Source organism: Platalea leucorodia (genome assembly GCF_965183815.1).
Source record: "Platalea leucorodia genome assembly, chromosome: Z".
NCBI classification, from domain to species: domain Eukaryota; kingdom Metazoa; phylum Chordata; class Aves; order Pelecaniformes; family Threskiornithidae; genus Platalea; species Platalea leucorodia.
Window position 1 is genome coordinate 88,607,987 of NC_138858.1, and position 18,734 is coordinate 88,626,720.

At 61.0% G+C, this 18,734-nt stretch overlaps 2 protein-coding genes across 3 annotated transcripts; one reads left to right on the forward strand and one right to left on the reverse strand.

Annotated features, from left to right (window-relative positions):
• Positions 1–1,275: 1,275 nt before the first annotated feature.
• Positions 1,276–9,335, reverse strand: LOC309602458 (STE20-like serine/threonine-protein kinase). Its single transcript, XM_082336040.1, has 18 exons — positions 9,143–9,335; positions 8,088–8,252; positions 7,898–7,946; positions 7,531–7,680; positions 7,348–7,420; positions 6,756–6,950; positions 6,323–6,404; positions 6,127–6,237; positions 4,185–6,032; positions 3,939–4,069; positions 3,220–3,343; positions 2,872–3,051; positions 2,639–2,768; positions 2,401–2,525; positions 2,130–2,315; positions 1,881–2,006; positions 1,671–1,784; positions 1,276–1,533 (listed from the first exon to the last, which is right to left on the reverse strand). The coding sequence occupies exons 1-18, from the start codon at positions 9,287–9,289 to the stop codon at positions 1,426–1,428; spliced, it is 4,044 nt and encodes a 1,347-aa protein (XP_082192166.1). The 5' UTR covers positions 9,290–9,335; the 3' UTR covers positions 1,276–1,425.
• Positions 9,336–12,036: 2,701 nt separating this feature from the next.
• On the forward strand, positions 12,037–18,728 carry ARID5A (AT-rich interaction domain 5A). Of its 2 annotated transcripts, XM_082335697.1 has the most exons (7): positions 12,037–12,110; positions 14,320–14,401; positions 15,190–15,355; positions 15,448–15,500; positions 15,573–15,670; positions 15,760–15,907; positions 16,179–18,728. In XM_082335697.1, the coding sequence occupies exons 2-7, from the start codon at positions 14,357–14,359 to the stop codon at positions 17,469–17,471; spliced, it is 1,803 nt and encodes a 600-aa protein (XP_082191823.1). In that variant the 5' UTR covers positions 12,037–12,110; positions 14,320–14,356; the 3' UTR covers positions 17,472–18,728. The 2 variants fall into 2 exon arrangements, with proteins under 2 accessions (XP_082191823.1, XP_082191822.1); XM_082335696.1 differs by having other exon boundaries at positions 15,448–15,670.
• The last annotated feature ends 6 nt before the right edge of the window (positions 18,729–18,734 follow it).

Below are 18,734 nucleotides of genomic sequence, written 5' to 3' on the forward strand. Positions count from 1 at the left end.
CACCTCAGGTAGACTTTTAAATCAAGGATGTCCTACCTAAAGGTAGGACCTCTACAGATGGACAGTTGCAGCTCAGCCTGCCTGCCTCCTGCCATCTTCGATCCATCAGCTCTTTCCTGGGTCTGGGTAGTGGAGTTCCTCCATCTCACTGTGAACCACCAGTGCCTGCTAGCAAAAGGCTCCTCTGTGTGTCACTCTGTCTGTCTGTAGTTCCCAGTATCTGGACTGACTGTTACTCATGTCTCCAGTTCCTCCTGTAGTCCTGTTCATCCCCTGAAATTATTTACCTTTTATACTGAGCTTAAAGATAATAAATTGCTGCAGACTTTGTAGATGGGCCTTTGAGATGGGGAAGAAGGAGTCTCCGAAACAGGAGAGAGGTTAAAATAACACAAGTGTCGGGGAGCAGCAAGAGCAGGGCTGCTCCCTAAAGAAAAAGGTGAGCCGGGAGCCACAGTGGATCACGCAGCCGGAGCATCACCAGCCAGAACCCAGCCCTTCAGTACCTGAACGGTGTGAGCAGGACCAACACGGAGATGGTGGCCAGGTTCAACCAAGAGTTGAGATCATCAGCCAAGTTCATGGTGCTGAAGCAGGTCCAAGAACAAGCCGGGAAGTTGGTCTGCAGGTCACGATTGGGTCAGAGGTGGTGAGGCAGGGAGACCAGCGCTCCCAACGCAGCTCAGGCAGGGACTGAAGCCCATGAGCTGAGCTTCAGTGGGGCTCCTGGGCCACAGATGTGGGTCAAGACCCCTGGTGAGGCTCGTCAAGGCCATTGAGGGCTTATTAGTGCCCTCGGGGCCCTGACGAGGTGGGTGGAGAACAGCTCTGTGCAGGGTGGTGGAGCCTGGACCTGGCTCCAGCGCTGGCCCTCTGCTGCCAGCTCTGCCCCCGAGGGCGTCTGTGGGCCAGAGGCTGGACACGGGACCCCCCTTCCCGAGAGCTGGCCTGAGGGGGCAGGTTGGGGGCACAGGACATGCTGGTGGGGGGCAAGACGAGAGTTTTTAAGTAAAATAGTCACAAACAGGGACTTTATTAAGAAAGAAAGGATGTATTTCCTTGAGTCGCAATTCAGCCGAGGGGAGATCTGCATGGGAAGTGCCAGCAACCCCCCTCTATCCACAGCTTCAAGACCAGTGGGGGAGACTTCCCCGAGGGGCTTCTGGGGCAATTCGGGGTGGCAGTGCCTGCTTCACCCCAGCCCCTCCAGCATGGCGAGAGCGGGCCCTAGCACACCCACGCCTGCCACCCCCGGGATCTGCACCGTGTCCTGCCCGGCTGCTCGGTCCCGGGGCTCGGCGTCCCCGGGGAGGCTGCCCCTCGCGTTGCCTTTGAGATCCTTCAGTCCCATCTCCCAGAAGAGCTGTGGGACCAGTCCCCCGGCAGCCGCCTGCCTCTCGCTCCCCAGTCATCAGCGGCGTAGTGTCAGGAGGGGAGGTGGAAGAAGCGGGTGATCCTGTTGCTGCTGTGGGTGCTGTGCAGCCCTCCTCGCTGCTGCACCGGCAGCGCGTTCCCCAGTTCCTCCTCCAGCATCTGGAGAAGAAAAGCAGCGCTGCCATGCCCCGTGCCCCATGTCGCAGGGGCTTGCAGCGGGGAGAGCAGCCCTCCATCACGTCCTGCAAGCAGGGCCAAGATGGGGAGGAGATGCTTTGGGCCGCAGGACCGCTCACCTCCTTGCGGGCAGCCAGCCTTTGCTTCCACTCGCTGAGCTCCATGGCGTGCTCCTGGTCCAGCCGCCCCAGCTGCCTCCTCTCCTGCTCTGCCAAGAGGTGCATCTTCTCGCTCTGCGAGAGAGGAGGTGGAAATGGGAAGGAAGGTCCTCGAGGAGAGGTAGCAGGGGTGCAGGAAGCCCCCCGGGGTGGGCGGTTTTGCAGTGGTACCTGCATCTGCTCCAGCTCTGCCAGACTCTCAGCCTGCTGCTGCTGCAGCTGCTGCAGCTGCTGCGCCTGCTGCTCCTGCTGCTGCTGCACCTCCGCTCGCTGCCGCCTCTCTTCCTGCTGCACAAACTGCAGTGGGGGACACCCCGCGTCACCCTCCCTTTCCCCAAAAGCCATCGCTTACAGCTTTTCAGGGAATTTCCCCATACTTTGTGCTGGGGAACCTTGTTGGCCCCGGACAGGTCCTTGTACCTGCTTGGCCCTCTCCCTCTGCTTGGCTCCGTTAGCCTCCTGGATCTTCAGGTTGTCCTTGAAGAGGGCCAGGCGGATTTTGGCATCGCAGCGCTGGCTTTTCAGCAGCTGAGCCCGCTCCTGTGCCTGCTGACTCCTCAGATCTTCCAGCAAGAGCTGGTGGAAGCGGTTCATCCTCTCTGTCTCCTGGGACAGGGGCAGGAGGGTGAGCCAGGAGAGGGGCTAGGAGCCCACAGGGCTGGGGGAGCATCGCCGGCAGTTCCCACCTCACCTTCTCATGGCGCTTGCGGAGCTGCTGCCTCTGCAGCGTGTGCTGCTCCTTCACCTGCTGCCTGAAGAGCTGGTACTTCTCCTGCAGGTGCCCTTGCTCCATGCTCCACACCACCGACTCGCGGGCTGCCGGGCAAGACCACAGCACTGTGACCACCTCCAAAAACCCCCAGCCAGACCCCCTGCTCCCCTCCCCAAGGACCCTCCATCCTCATCCTCCTCCTCCCAGCCCGGTCCACCTCTCCTGAGGCTATGGATCTTGCTGATCCACTCCCAGTCGATGGACGTCATCTTCTTCTTGTGCTCCTGGACGATCCTCTGCAGGGCTGCGTTGAGTTCCTCCTGCTGCCGCTGCAGGAACCGCTGCTCCTGCGGTGAGCAACAGAGGGGCTTCATCCCAGCAGCCAGGGGAGATGGTTCCCAGGCTCCTGGTGGCACGGCGGGGGGAGCCAGTACTGCCCTGGACCCTCACCTCTCTCCCATCGCCCTTCAGCTCTTGCATCCTCCTCACGCAGTCCTTCTCCTGGAGGGACTTGAGGCGCTTGGCCTCGTATCGCAGCCTCACCGTGTACTCAAGCTCCTGGCGCTCCTTCAGCTGCCGGTAGCGCCGCTCCGAGCTCTCCACCTCCCGGTCGTAAAACTCCTTCTTGCTCTGCCATGCAGATACGGTTAATGGGGCTGCAGGGACCAGAAGAAGTGCCACCGAAGCAACCAAATCCCCTCCCAGACCCTGGCATCTCCCACGGTGGGACCCCAGCACTCCCTTGCACGTGTCCCTCTCTGACCATATCATGGCACCAAGGGACAACGGTCTGGTTACCGTCATCTCCTGCTCGATGTGACGAAACATCTGCTCCCGCTGCTGGTGAAACTTCTGCTCCAGCTGGCTCTGAGCTCGCTGCTCTTCCTTCTGCAGCACTCGCAGCTCGCGGAGCTCCTGGCGCCTAAAGGTTTGGGGAATCAGGGTGAGAGGGGGCTGAAGGTGTCCCTGGAGGCACCTCTCTCTCCCAGAATGGCTGACTTGTAGGTGGCTAAAAGAAGGGAGAAGCTCAGCTCTGGTGCAACATCATGGAGATGACTTTCTCCAGCCAGAAGGAAGGTGGGACACCAGTTGGGTCCGTGGTGGCCACGCTCCCAACCTCAGCAGATGTCACTGCCCCTCCATCTCCCCCTTCATTCTTTCCTACTCTCCTTGGGTGACGTGAGAGCTTATGGAAGAAGGTCTTCCCCTCTTCTTTCCTTAAGCTGGCTGCTGGGCACACCAGATATGGAGCTGAGCAACGTTTTGGCTCCTCACGTGTCCCTGCTGCACAGCCCCGAGGATGCAGGGAAGGGCTTGCTCATGCTCTCCTGCTGGAGTAGACCCTGGCCAGGGAGGCAGATGGGTTTTCCAAGCCTGGAGGTCAAGCACTTGTGCTTTGCACAGAGCCCCACAGCCCCATCCTCCCTCCCGTGCCCTCTCCCCTTTGCCCCTGGTCCTCCTCATCCAGAAATGGGTGGGAGATGCCTGCTGGCCCCTTCGCTACCAGCATCGCTTACCGAGCTGAGCGCACCATCTCATCCCTCGCCCCAGCCTTGCCGACGGTCTTGGCAGTTGTCACGCTCACCTCCTTCCCATCCACCACAAACCTCCGGGTTTTCTTGACCGTCCTTTGGAGCGAGGCAGGTTCCTGCAACCAGGAGCAACGGTTTGAGCTCAGATGGCCCAAAACTATGTAAACCCAACATGGAAGCCCATGCAAGGGTACACAGCTTCATGTGGCCATGTTACCTGCAACTTCTCACCTGCTGGGCTGCCCCGGCAGAGGGGAAAGGCTGCGCTGCTGCAGGGAGGGCACTTGGACCTTGTACATCTGCAGGGTTTGCCACAGGGGATGGTTCCTCTCCTTGCTTTGATGTGGTGGATGGATCTGGTGTGTTCCCTGCTTCCCACACTGCCTGTGCTTGGGAAGAGGTGCAAAGGACAGTGTTTGTGGCCTTTGGATGTCCATCAAGGGCCTCCTGGAGCTCCGGCACCGCTCTGTGACCCTCCAAGCCACCCATCTCCTCTCCAGGTCCATCCCTTGATGGCCCTTCAGGAGCTGGAGCAACCTGCACCCCATCTTCTCCAAGCTCTCCATCATTTCCATCTTGTTCTTTCCAGCCATTCCCATGAGCAGCTCCTGGCTGGTTCTCTCTGGGGCTGTTTTCCACTTTCTCTTCTGTTTCTTCTTCAACAGGCCCTGGGATTTCCACAGGAGACAAATCCTCTGCTGAACTTTGGGCCTCTTCACTTGCAGGTCCCTCTCCTGCACGTGCTGCCTCCGGTTCCTCTCCTGCCAGCATCACTTCCCCCGGGCTGGCTGCATCTCCTGCTGGTTTACAGTCTCCAGTCAAACACCTTTTTACAACATCCTCTTCCAATTTCACTTCTGCCAGCACCAGGGCTTCCTTGGGAGAAGTTTCCACCCCAGTTTCAGCATTGTCTGTGGCTTCCTCCTCATTCCTCCCCACCTCCCGCTCAACCAGGTCCAGGAGGTGAGCGATGGACTCGCACACAGCTGAGTTTCTCTCCCCGTTGTTCCACTCTCCAGCCTCTCCCAGACCGGCCAGAGACTCCTGACACCCCTTGAGAACATCTGACCCCACCACTACCTCCTCCATCACACTGGGCCTCAGCGATTCTTCACCCTGTGGCACCCTCTCCTCCACCAGCTCAGTCTCCCCAGGCTCTCCAGCACCCTCGGGTCCCATGGGTGCCCTCTCTGCTCCATTATCACCATCCTTCCCAAGGCCATCTTCAGCCCCAGTGGAGCCAACATCAACCTTCAGGTCTGGCAATGACCAAGTAACCCGGTGCTGATGCTCTGCCAGCAACTTGAAGCTCTGGGTTTTGGTCCCCATCGTCCACAGGTCCAGGGCTGCCACCAGCTGCCCCATGGCTGAGCCTCTGTGCCAGTCCCTGTCCATGGGTGCAGGTGGGGCCAGTGAGTTGCAAGTAGGGTCTCTGCTTGATTTTGTATCGCTTTTGGGGGTTGAAACGGGGCTCGGTTGGGCTGCAAGCCATCCCTCCGCAGGTGTTTCGGCCACTGGTGATGCATCGGTGTGTTGGCTTTCCTCCTGAGGCTCTGCCTTGGGTCCAACCTGCTCTGCCTTCAGCTCTTGCAATTCAGCAAGGTCTCCTGCCCGCTGTGGCCCTGAGGGGAGCTCGGCCACATTGCAGGGGGTCCCCAGAGGGCTGGTCTCCTCCTCTTGACACCCTTGAACTTCTCCTCCTGCCTCTGCTGGGGCTGATGTCCCTTGAGGAGCATCCAGCGCCATAACCTCCAACCCACTTGGCTCTGCTCCACGCTGCTCCTTAGCTGTTTCTTGGGACTTCATCCCTCCAAAAAATGACCTGCGCCGCATCAGCTTCAGAAACTCGGATGGCCTCTTTGCAGGGAGCCTCACAGAGCCCATGGCCTCGGGTGAGGACCTCCTCCTCATTTGCTTCAAGAAGTCGGACGCTCTCTTGGTCCTGGGCTCTGTCACCGCCTGGACGTCGGATGGGATGCCCAGCTCCTCGCCGACTCTCCCCGTGGCGTCCGGGGGCTGATGCTCCAGGGGACCCCCTGGCGTCGGGGGGCAGGAAGACTCTCCATGCTCCTGCCCAGGCTGTGGGGTGGACAACGGGGGAGAGGTGAGGCTCAACGAACTCGTGGAAAGAGTCGGAGGGATCTTGCACCCCAGCTGGATGCTACTCACGCACCAAGGGGACCGGACCTTCCTCCTCATCCTCTTCTTCCAGCACATCAGCCCGGGCTTCGGCCACCAGCTCCCGGAGTGGCCGCTTGTCGGAGATGCCCGCCACAAAGGGGTGCTGGGTGGGAGTGAGGGAGGTGAGCAGGGCCAGCACTGGGGAAGGGTCCCACCACCCCGGGCAGCTGGTGATGGGTGCTACCCACCTGCAGGAGCTGGCTGGCTGACCACCGCGCCTCAGGGCTCTTCTCCAAGGATTTCCTCAGGAAGTCCTTGAAGTCTTCAGACCTGTGGGATGGTCCCTGTGAGCACAGGGCCAGAAGCTCCCTGTCACCCCCACTGTGGACCCCACAGAGCTTGGGGTGATGCTAGGGACACTCAGGCTCTGCTAGCACCTTGGCAGGAGGTCCCCACCCCGGTGCTGCCCACCACTGTCACCTTCTGCAGGCAAAGGTGGTGGGATGGGAAACCCGTGGTGCCACCTCTGGAGCTGGGCTTGGAGGAATCACGACCAGCATCACTTATGGTCCAAGAGCCCACCCCAGCTGCCCAGACGTGGCTTTGAGCAGGAGCTGCCCCATGGGACAACTTTTCCCACCGGCACCGGCGCTGGGGCAACATCTCCGCATGGGTACTCACCACCTCTTGGGGTGACGCAGGGTGGGCGGCTGGGACTTGGCAATCTTCAGCAGCACCCGGAGAGGGTTCAGCTCATGGTAGGGAGGCTCCATCTCAGCCATCTCAATCAGCGTGATGCCCAGGGACCAGATGTCAGCCTTGTAGCCGTAGGGGCTCTCCTTGGACGTCTCACACTGCACCACCTCTGGGGCCATCCTGCACGTGGGAAGAAGGGGAAGAGGTCCAGCCTGCCCTGGGCCAGGGAATAGTATCATCTCCCCCTGAAGCAAACGCAGCTGCCATCCCCTCCAGAGACAACCCTACAGGCAGAAGAGGTGAGATTCGACCCTAACTCCTCCAACACTACCCGAGGAGGGCTTGCACCCACCAGCACCCCACACATCCTCTCCATACATAGTCTCATGCTACTGAGAAGCCCACCCTGGAGCCGGTGTTGGCTGAAGGAGGAAAGATCTGGTTTCTTGAGATGCTCCTGGTGTCGAGGATCCTGTTGCGAGCATCCGCAGGAGGAGCAGGATACCTGGGCTCCCCCGGCCTGCCTGCCTGCACTCCCAAATCCCACCATCCGCAGGGATTTCTGCCCCACACCTACCAGTATGGGGTGCCGATGAAGGACACCCGGCGCTGGACGGTGCTGGAGTTTTTGGCCGAGACACCAAAATCGGCTGCAGAGCAGAAAGCGGCAGTTAGAGAGGATCCCTGGGGCAAAGCATCCCTGGAACGTCACTCCCGGCCTCCCTCTGCCCCACGGGGCCCCGATTCCCCTGGGACTCACCCAGCTTGACGTCCCCGTCGAGGGTGAGCAGGACGTTGCCAGCCTTCACATCCCTGTGGATGATCTTGCAGCCGTGCAGGTACTGCAGCGCCAGCAGCAGCTGCTTGCAAGCCGCTCGGATCTGCTCCTCTGTCAACCCTTTCTCCAGCTCTGCCGTTAACGCAAATGAACCCCGCCGCTAACGATGCCTCCTGCCCAGCACCCCCAGCAAAGGTGGGGGGTACCCAGAGGAAGATGCACCCCAACCCATCCTCCCTGCTGGAGATGCTGCACAAGCCCAGGGCTCCCTTCCACACCATAAAATTTGGCAATCCCACTCCAAACCCTGCGATGGCCGTGCGCCAGCCAGAAAAAAACATTTATTTACCCAAGATCGCTGCATCCACAGCCCCTCCAGGACAAAACTCCACCAGGATCTGCAGGGAAAGGACGTGGTCGAGGTTTACCACCCTGGTCTGCAAACATGTCCCCTCCAGACCGAGTCCCCCAGCCCCGAGGTGCCGGTGGGATCCCGGTTTGTGCCCAGGGTGGGGGGACCAGCGCCCGCCACAGCTCACCCAGAGCCGCCCGTCCCAGTAGAGCGCATCCAGCAGCTTGGTGATGTTGGGGTGGTCGCAGCAAGCCAAGATCTCGATCTCCACCACGTAGTCCTCCAACTCCTCCTCGCTCGGGGTGTCGATCACCTTGGCGGCCGCCAACGCCCCCGTCACCTTGTTCTGCGCCTGGGGGGAGAGGTTTCGCGGGGGCTCGTGGGGTATGAAAGGAGCAGCCCCACAATTTTCAGTGAGGGGGAAGCTTGGACCCGTCGCATCCCTCCCCAGGGGCTTGGTGCCACCAAAGCAAATGCTGAAGACAGACATGGGGACATCACTGTCACCACAGCCAGGAAGGAGAAGGATGCGCAGCCGCCCCGTGATGGGCTGATGTGCAGGTGGCCGTGCCACCCTGCCTGCAGGTCCCAGAGCATCCCACCGTACCCCAAAACCCTCCGGCAAGCTACATCTCCCCATGAATGCAATATAGTTCCTGTGGGCACAGCCACAGCGAGCATTGGCACGGGGGGCTCAGCAAACCTCCGCCCAAGGACCTTTTGGTGGTTCTGCAGCGAAACCCCATCCTGCGAGTGATGCCGAGGCATTTGGCTGCCCCGAAAAAGCCAGAGAGAGAAGAGGGGATGGGTTTGGCCAGGGCAAGCCCAGCCGGGATGGGGACCATCACTGCTGCGCGCCACCGGCCCCGGAAGGCGGCAGCTGCCGCAGGTCTGACGAATGGCGAATTCGGGTTTCCTGTCGCACTCAGGCTCTGCACCCTGGTTTCAGAGAAAAACATCCCTGTCTCAGCCCCCTCGCTCCAACCAAGGAGGCAAACACCCGCCGGCAAATGGACCGGCTGCAGGAGCTGGCGGCTCTCCCCATGCCAGAGGCTGGGGATGGGCTGATCCAGGACCAGGCGAGGACCCTGCCATCCTCTGCTAGAAATTTGGGGCTGTTTAGAGGCTTTTTAGCTTCTTGCACGCCGGAAGCTGCACGATGCGAGGCAGCACTTAAAAAAAAAAAAAAAAAGCATTTGCAAAACCCTCAAGGCAGCAGCGGCGTTTTGGGTGCTCTCCTACCTTAAAGACCTTGCCGAAGGCGCCATCGCCCAGCTCGCCCAGCACCAGCCAGGCCTCCTCAGGGTTGACATCCCGCCGGACATGCTCGTACCGCCTCGGTGGCTTCTTCTTTTCTGAAAAGCCAAAGAGCCGTCGGAGAAAAGCCATGGGGCCACCTCCATGCAGAGAAAACAGGGCGGCTGGGCTCGAGCTCCTCCACCGAGCGCCTTTGCAGCCTTCACAGCCCTCGCTCTTCCTCCCCCGCGGGCAGGAAGGGGCTGAGCTGCCCTGGACCGCGCAGGATGTGCTGCGAGATGGAGGTGACAAAAAGGAGATGCTTTTCTCCACGCCTGTTGCATCCCACCCTCGGGTATTTTCAGGATGGGAGAAAGGGTTTGTGCTCACCCAAAGGTGCTGCCTGCCCCCCACCAAAGCCAAAGGTGCTGCCTGCACCCCTGCCAAAACCACATGCATGGATACATAGGGGTCCCTGGGCATCCCTCTGCAGATATATGGTCCTTTATGGCCACAGATGCTTGTATAGGTGCACCGCCCCATGAATTTATGCATCCCCACGCATACACATCCATGCACAGCCCTGGCTGGGGTCAGCAGCAACAGGCTCCACGGCTGGGCTGAGCTTTGATAGGTCCCATGGGTGTTGCGGTGCCCCAGGTTGAGCATTGTTAGTGCCCCACTAATTAACTGTCCCTGGAAAGATCCTCATGGGCGGGCTGGCGTTCAGCCGTGCCACCGCTTTGGCGGAGCGTTGGGGTGTAAGGTGTTGGTCCTGTGGCTGGCACCTCGTTTTGCAGCCCCCAGCTCCCCCCAATGGGGAGCACCCAAAGCCCTCCCCAGCACCCAGGGTGCTGCAGCAGCACCCAAAAGCATCCAGCTCCAGCTGCTCCCCTAAATCGATGTGGTTTTTACCTCCTAAATAATAAACCCCCTGTGCCGGCGTGGGCGCAGCATCTCCCCGGTGCTGGGGGGGCTCAGCTCACGTGTGCTCCCTGAGGAGGCTGTTTTCCCAGTGATTACATCGGTTAATCATGGGGTAATTAAATCCAGGGAGCTATTTTATGGCTTTATATTCATAATTTATAGCGTCAGGCTTCAGAATAGAGCTGCGTTTCTATACCAGCACCCGATGGGATTAACCCATGGGAGGAGGGTGCTGGCGATGCCCGCAACCCCAAAGCCCCCCGAGCCCCCGTGAGATAACGAACCCTCTCGCGGCACTTTGTGCCTCAAAGGGATGCGGGTGCCGCCCGCCCTGCCAGTCCGGCGCCGACCCCAGCAGCCGGGCTTTCATTTTTTGGATCTTTATTTCCCTTTACCTTTCCCTTTTCCTTCTCCTTTTCCTTCTTCTCCTTCTCCTTGTTTTCCTCCTCCTTCCTCTCCTTTTCCTTCCTCTCCTTCTCCTTTTCCTTCTCCTCCTTCTCCTCCTTCTCCTTTTCCCACCTCTCCTTCTCCTCCTCCTCCTCTTTCCCCTTCTCCTTCTCCTCCATCTCCTTCTCCCCCTTTTTCTCTATCATCTCCTTTTCCTCTTTCTCCATCTCCTTTTCCTTCTCTTCTTCCCGTTCAGGCAGAGGCCGGCACTGGGCTTGCATGCTGGCTGAGCCCTGACACCTTTCAATGCTCCAATGGCCACTGTCACCCCAGCGATGTCTTTCCACCTCAATAATTCCCCTTTTCCTCCAGCATCATTTCCATGGGATTAAAAAATAAACACCCCTCCCCGGGGAGCAGCTTTTCCTCACGCTCCTCTTGGAGCAGAGCCCTTCCGGGGCCGGATCCCACCCCAGGGGTGCTCAGCTCCCCCCAGGAGCCTGAAATTCAATTTATTCCCAGCCAGGCGAGCAGAGCCGATGGCGAGTCCGGGCAGGCTGGACCACGCACGCAGCCGCTGTCATGCAAGGGGAAACTGAGGCAGGGGACCCTGCACACACACACCCCCCCCAGCTTCAGACCCCCCTGGTTCTGCTCGAATAGAAACCAGAGCCAGGAATAGAAACCCAAGTGGGGTTTTTTTGTTGTTGTGTTTTTTTTCCCTTTTTTCATTAAATCACATTGTTATCAAGCAGAAGGCAGGCGCGTTCCTGGAACGAAAGGGTTAATGTCACCCTCAGATTCCTTCACCCCCTTTCCCAGCCCAAGGGGGGGACAGGAGCCAGATGCCCCCCCTGACCTCCCCCTGCTTCTGCTTTCTCTGGCTGTTGGCCCAAAATGAGTCACGGGGGATTTTTCTTTTTTTTTTTCGGGGCTCTTTCACAAGCTAGCGGCGGGGGGGATTCTTGGGGGGATGCTATGGGGTTGAGCACCCATGGGTGCTCTCCAGAAGCCCCCTGGTCCAGCCCCCAACTGTCCCCTACTCATGAGTGACTTCGGTCCCATGGAACTGGGATGCCCAAGCTGGGGAGAAGCAACAGCATCCCTGGAAAGTGGTACCCAGCAACGCTGAGGGCTCTGACCCCGTTTTCAGGATGATGCCCAGTCCCAGGGGACACCGGTGGCTCTGCCCCCATTTGCAGGATGATGCCCAGCTCTGGGGGACACCGGTGCCTCGGTCCCTGTTTGCAGGATGATGCCCAGGAAAGCCACCCTCAAAGGGGGACCAGGACCACGACCCCACGAGCATCCCGGCCACAGGGACCTGGCCGTGTCCCCAAACCCCCGGGGGCCTGGTGGCACCGCGGCCGCATCGCCAGCCCTGGTGGGGGCTTGGGTTGGAAAGTCCGGCACAGTCATTCAGCGCGGTGCCGGCCTGCCTCTGGGTGAGAACCCCAAAAAGCCCGGCCGTTCCGGTAACGAAAGAGTCAATCGCACACGCAAACACACACTCACACACACACACACGCACACGCCACTTCCCTGAGTGGGGGATGACTCATCCCCCAGCCCGTCAGCCCCGGTACCGTAACACCAGCAAACCACAGAGCTCTTCCTCCGGCCCTGCCGATGAGCCGCCCGGCCTTCGCCTCCTGAGCCGGTGAGTACAAGGGGGTCCCGGGGTGGGGGGTCCTGTCACCCACCGCGAGCCACGTGTCACCCCGCCTCGCCACCCCCCGCCTCGCCCCATCCCGCCGAGCTGAGACCGGCTGAACTCGGCGCACGCCACAGCAGCGAGGCTGGGAAACCATCCGGCGGCTGAGAATCCCAAAACCACGGAGAAAGGGGGACCCCCCCCAGCCCCGCGGGGACACCCTCACCCGTGACCATCCCCACCGACCCCAAACCCCTTCTCCCACCCTCCCGGCACCCGGCAGGTCCCCTCGCCCGGCGATGGCTGATGTAAGGGGGTTATTTTCGCTCCCGGCGGCGACGCGGGATAGGGAAGGGATGACTTCAACCCATTACTCACCCGCCGTAATGGCTTGGCACCGCTCCCGCGCTATTCCTAGCCGTGACGCTCGGCCCTTCGCTCCAACCTCCGCCACGCACAGGGCCGGCCGGCAACGCTGGGACACCGCTCACTGGGAATTTGGGCCTAAACAGCCAAAATTTGGGTTAACGGGGTGATTTCGGTAACGAGGACGAGCGCCAAAGGGGCGCCGAGGGGTCTGCAGGTGGGTGGGAAGTGTGGTGGAAGTGGGTGGGATGAGTTTGACCGGTCTCAGCCCGCTCCGGCCCAGCTTTCGCGGAGCGATGCTGCGGTTTCTCGACAGCGCCGGGAAAGTGCCACCCCCGCCGCGAAAGCGCCGTTAATTATTAGTGCGTTAAGTGCATAATTACATCCAGCCGTCACCTTCAGCCACCCCAATTACCGGCACAAAGCTGCCCGGTTTGATGCTACATGGCTTGTTCACACCAGCTTGAGTTGTTTAGCCCCAAATTGGGCACTTTTCACCCAAAAGCCCCGGTCGTCATCGTCCCCCCGCCACCCTGGTTTCCTGCGTTTTTGTGGCAATACCAGAAAGGGAGGAAATCGCGTCAGCGGCTTCGCCGCGCTCACGGTGCCGGGAACCAAATCTGAGCCGGTGAAATCACGGCCGGGCCACACGTCGGTCCGCAGACGCACGGACACGCGTGTACCTCACATGTACCTGCGGCACAGGCGTGGGCCTGCATGCGCACACGCACACGCAGGCACACGCGTGTGCCCGCCGGCACCCACAGGTGTGTGCCCCTGTGCAGACGCGTGTACCCGCACACGCGTGCTCACGTGTAGGCATGTGTGAGCGTGCCCACCTGCACAGGAGGGCGCCCACATGTATGCACTCACCTGCACATGTGTGTGCATGCCTGTACTCACAGGTGCTCACACGCACACGTGTGTTGGCACCTGTACGCCCCCCACGAACACGCCTGGGCACACGTGCCCACCCTGGCACACGCATTTACCCACACGTGTGCCCCCCTGCACGCCCCCCACCCCACATGCACATACCTGACCCCGCTTACACACGCGTACGTGCCCGGGGACAAACATACACGTACATGCGTGCACACACATGCAACCCCACGGACGCGCCCGCACGCGTGTGCGCCCCACTGCACACGCGTGACGTGTACACGCGCGCCCCGAGCACCTGCAGCCACGCCTGCCCTTGCACACGCGTGTGCACACGCCTGCAGGGCTTGCACGCAGCTGCAGGACTACAACTCCCAGCACGCCCTTCGCCCCGTGGGGGGCGGAGGAGGAGCGGATGGGCTGTCCAATAGGCGGAGGGGGCGTGTCCTCTCCAGCCAATAGGCGGAGAGGGGGCGTGGCGGCACCGCCCCACGGTGCAGTCACATGGCGCGGCGGCGGCGGGTGAGCGGGACCGGGATCGGCGTGGGGAAAGGGGGGGGGGGGGGGGGGCACCGGAGAGGGTCTCGGGTGGGGGTTGGGGGGGGTCCCCCCCGCCCCGTTCCTCAGTTTCCCCAGGTTGGCACCCCTCCCCCTATTCCCCCCCCCCCACTCATTTTTTTCCAGGGTTTTTCCCCCAAAAAAGTAGGCGGGGGGGTGAGGGAGGGGGAATTTGGGGTGTCAAGGGGGTACCGAGCCCTAAATTGGGGGGGGGGGGGGCACGCAGGGAGCAGCATTAGGCCATGGCGTCGCCCGCCAGGCACCGAAATCGGCCTTTCGGCCGATTTCGGTGCCTGGCGGGCGACGCCGTGGCCCAAATCATCTCAATTTACCCTTAATTTTTTTATTTTTTGGGGGGGAAGCAACAATTTGGGGTGTCTCACCCCCTCCCCTCTATTTCTCCTCGCAGGACCCCTCCTAAAATCAAAGACGACCACTCTGTCCGCATGGAGGACAACCAAGAGCAGCAACGAGACCCCCAAAAACCGGAGGTGAGTGCCGCACCCCGGCATTTTTTTGGGGGGGAGGATGCTGAACCCCCCCATATTTGGGGGGCGACACACACGAGCATCACTTTTGGCGCCTGTGAAAGCGAGGATGAGGAAGAGGAGGGCGAATTTCCCAGCACTGGGGGGGAAAACATACCCAAAAGAGGGCATTTTTAGGGGACTCCTTACACCGAGAAATGAGCCCTCCCCTCACGCAGCTTTTAATTTTTCTAATTATTTTTTTACCCCAATGCGGGGGGGGGGTGTTAGGTTTTGCCACGCCGGACTCAGCCCCCCCCCCCCGTCCCTCCCTCCATCGGCTTTTTATTTTAAAAAAGCCTCAAAATAGTTGAGCCGTTAAAATACCGCGTCTGCCACAAGCGGGTAAAAGAATAGAAAGAAGAAGAAGAATTAAAAAAAAAAAAAAATAAAATAAAGTACTTGGGAGCCGAGCAGCTGCTTTGCCCAAAAATAGCAACAAGTTTTATAACTCCGGAAAATGTAGAACAAACAAACGAGAAACATTTTTAGCTGAGAAAGGCGGCGGCGGGGGGGCCGGAGGATGAATTTCTGCCCGTCTGTTTTCCTGGAAGCCGTTCCTCGTGTTCTCGCACGGTTCCAGAGCTTTGACCAACTTGGCCGGCAGCCCAGGCTGCCCGCTAACGAACCGAGAGCTCGTTAAATGCCTTCGGCTCGCAAAGCACGCCCGGGGCTGGTGAGGGGGGGGTGTTGGGTGCTTCTGCTCTGCCTCAGTTTCCCCTTAGGCTCCTTCTCACCCCGCTGTCCCGCAGGAGGCTCCGATCCCGGAGGATGGCTCCGAGCGGGAGAAGCCGGTGGAAGAAGCAACAACCGGGGGTGAGAAGGAGGAGGAGGAAGCCTTCCTCGTCAGCCTCTACAAGTTCATGAAGGACCGACACACGCCCATCGAGAGGATCCCCCACCTCGGCTTCAAGCAGAGTACGTTCCCCCCCTATGGCCGGGGCGAGCTACCGGTGGCGGTGGCGAGCACCGCGTCCCCCTGACCCTCGGCATCTCCTCTTTATTTCCAGTTAACCTTTGGAAGATCTACAAAGCCGTGGAGAAGCTGGGAGCCTACGAGCTGGTAAGCCACGGCCCCTGGGTGCCGGGATGTCCCCTGGGTGCCGCGGGGGCCAACCCATCCCTCCCGCCGCAGGTGACGGGGCGACGGCTCTGGAAGAACGTCTACGACGAGCTGGGGGGCAGCCCCGGCAGCACCAGCGCGGCCACCTGCACCCGGCGGCACTACGAGAGGTAGGGGATGAGTCAGGGGGTCCTGCTCCGTGCCTCAGTTTCCCCTCCCAGCGCCGGTTCTCACTGCCGCACCCCCCCCCCCCCCGCAGGCTGGTCCTCCCGTATGTGCGGCACCTCAAAGGGGAGGACGACAAGCCTCTGCCCCCCAGCAAGCCCCGCAAGCAGTACAAGGTCTCCAAGGGCGCCGAGACGGGCGAGAAGAGCAAGAGGGCCAAGAAGGAGAAGGGCCGGGAGCAGGTGCGCGGCCCCCCCAGAGCCTGGCTGATGCGGCTCCGGTTTGGGAGCAGCCCCGGACCCCCATGCCAGCACCCGTGTCTGTCCCTCGCCTGGGGGGGACCCATTGGGGTGCCCGGGGGAGAGCAAGGAGGGATGCGGCTGGCCGGGAAAAGAGGAGAGCGGAGGGCTTGAGGGCAGCCAAAGATGGGGAGGGGGCCGGGGGGAGCCAGGACCCCGGCACGGGGACATGGCAGAGCCTGACACCCACACCCCGAATCCCCTTTGCTTGCAGATGCCTCCAGACAAGGCGAAGCCGGAGGTGGCAGCCGTCACGGAAGACGCGAGGGACGGCCCGGAGCAGGGCCGGGCGGCAGAGGGATGCTCCAGTCCGGCGGTCCCGTCCCCGAGCCCCTCGGGGGGGTGTCCCGGCCCCTGCAGGACCCACACCGAAACCTACAAGCGCCTTTTCTCCAGCTTCTACTCCAAAGGCAACCACCCCATCATGTCTCCGCTGGCCAAGAAGAAGCTGCTGGCCCAGGTGAGCAAGGCAGAGTCCTTGCACTGCCACAAACGCCACTGCCCCGAGGGCCGGCAGTCAGCGGGTGATGCTGGCCCTGGCCCAAGCCCCGAGCCCCCCCGGCCGGCCACTGGCCCCCACTTCAATGAGCAGAGGAGCCCGGAGCCGTCGGGAGCTCAGGATACAGCTCCGAGCGTCAGGAGTGAGGTGGGACCCGTTCCCAGCGCATCCCCCGACAGGAGGGACAGCCAGCCCTGCCCGCAGGCCGAGGAGGGGGGTCCGGCACCCACCGTCTTCACCGGCTGCTTCCACGCCTACCGCAATGAGGTGCTGAAGCCTGTCAGCTGCCATCCCCTCTGGGGGTATTTCTCCAGCTTGAAGGATTTTTTGGAGCCACCTTCCACCTTCCCGACGCAATCTGAGGAGCCGGAGCAGCCCCAAGACCTGCGGAACAAAGCGGGACAGTCGTGGAGCAGGGAGAGCCGGCAAGCGGCCACCTGTGCCGCCGTCAAAGCCTGCTGGGTGCCCCCCGGGACCGGCTTTGCCCCCACCGTGCCGAGGGGCAAGCGCGGCCGAGAGGAGGAGACGGCTTTCGGCCCTGGCGCGAAATTACGTGCCGTCTCCCCCTTCATCAAGGAGGCCAACGGCAGGGACACGGGCGCCAGCTCGCCCGGGGGCCAGCAAGGGCTGGCCAAACCCAAGGCTGTGGTGGCCAGCCCTGGCTACGCCGCACCACTGCTGCAAGCCCCAGACGTTTACAAGGGAACGATGCTGCGTTTCCCGGCGAGCTTCAGCAACCCGCTGGAGCACCTCAAAAGCCAAGGGGTGCCGGTGGCACCATCCCTCTCTGTCAACCCCTTCATCATCCCTGCTTTCCCCAGCCCTTTGGTAGCCGCCTCCACGCAGCCCTCCGACCTGTGCCGGCCGCTGGCGACTGGCCCCGGGCACTACCTGGCATCCTACGAGAGCTCGCTGCGGCACCAGCTCTACCCGGCGGCGACATGGCACAGCCAACGCAGCTACGCCTCCCCGCACATGCCTGCCTTTCACCGCCACGCCAAGCTGTAGCGCTTCCATCCCGCTCCGGATCGGCCTCGTTCCCTGTGGAGAAGGGAGCCGGCCGGGATGCCGTGGTGGCTGAGCCAGGCAGCGAGGCGCGTGCCGGAGCCGGTCACCGCTTCAGAGCCTGCGGCGCGGGGACTAAGAGGAGACAATCTGGACCGTGTCATTTTTACTCTTGTTCTTAGAGCTGTTTGTATCTGACGTCGTTCCGTCGGTGACTTAACCACCGCTATCACAAGGTTATATATATTATATATATACATACACATAAAAACAAGGCAGCAAAATAAGTTGCAGAGGTTTCTATTTTGCCTTGGCGCGGTTTCGCATGATGCGGTGAGGAGGCTGAGCCGGGCGATGGTTAATCCCATCCCGCCGTGCCCGGGACACTCGCTGACTCCCTGGTCCAGAACCCCGCCTGGCTCATACCACGCGATGCAATTTTGGTTTTTAATTACGTTGCCTCCGTCTGGGGCTCCGGAGGTTTTTTTAGGGGTTTGGGGCTGCGGTGAGCAGCCGCTGCGTTGGGTGTCTACCCGGAAAGCGCTCTGGCCGCTCCGCTCGCTGCTGCTCTGCACCTTGAACAGCCGCAGCGGCTGAGCTGGTTGCAGAGGCAGTGCCCGAAATAAAGACTGGCTGGAGGGTCCCAACCTGGCGGTGTGTGGGGTGTCCTTGATTCCTCGGATCGGGGCGGGGTTTGGGGGGATCCTCACCCTCAGCACGGAGCCCCAGAGGTGTTTCATGGTGCCGTGGGGACGGGCTGAGACCTACCTCTGGGGCCACCACGATCCTGTGGGGAAGGAGGTGCTTTTCTGCATCAGTTTTGGGGGAATCGCAGCCGTTTCGTGGAGCAGGCACGTGTCCAAGTGCGAACCAGCCCAGCAACATCTCCAGGTGCTTTTTGCCTCCAGGAGCTCCTGTCGAGCTGTTGCAAATGGCTGAAAGGCTTTGTCAGAGCTACAGGACTCGCTTTTCTCGTGCCAGCTGCTCCCCACAAGCACAGCCGCTCACCGCCATCCTGGGCACCGCACCATGAGCTGTCGAAGAGGAAAGGGCAGAGGGATGGTGGCACTTGCTCACCTCCAGAGAGGGTTACGGCTTCAGGTGGAGCAGAAGCAGTAAGTCAGCTTTTAAGGACCACTTCTGCTGTATCCATGGAAAGGAAAGGCTTTAGGATAGAAACTGGAAAAGGAGAATCAGCCCCAGGCATCACTCCATGATGCTTCTGGCATTAGACTCGTTGAGGAGAGCAGCATCATTGACCCAGCA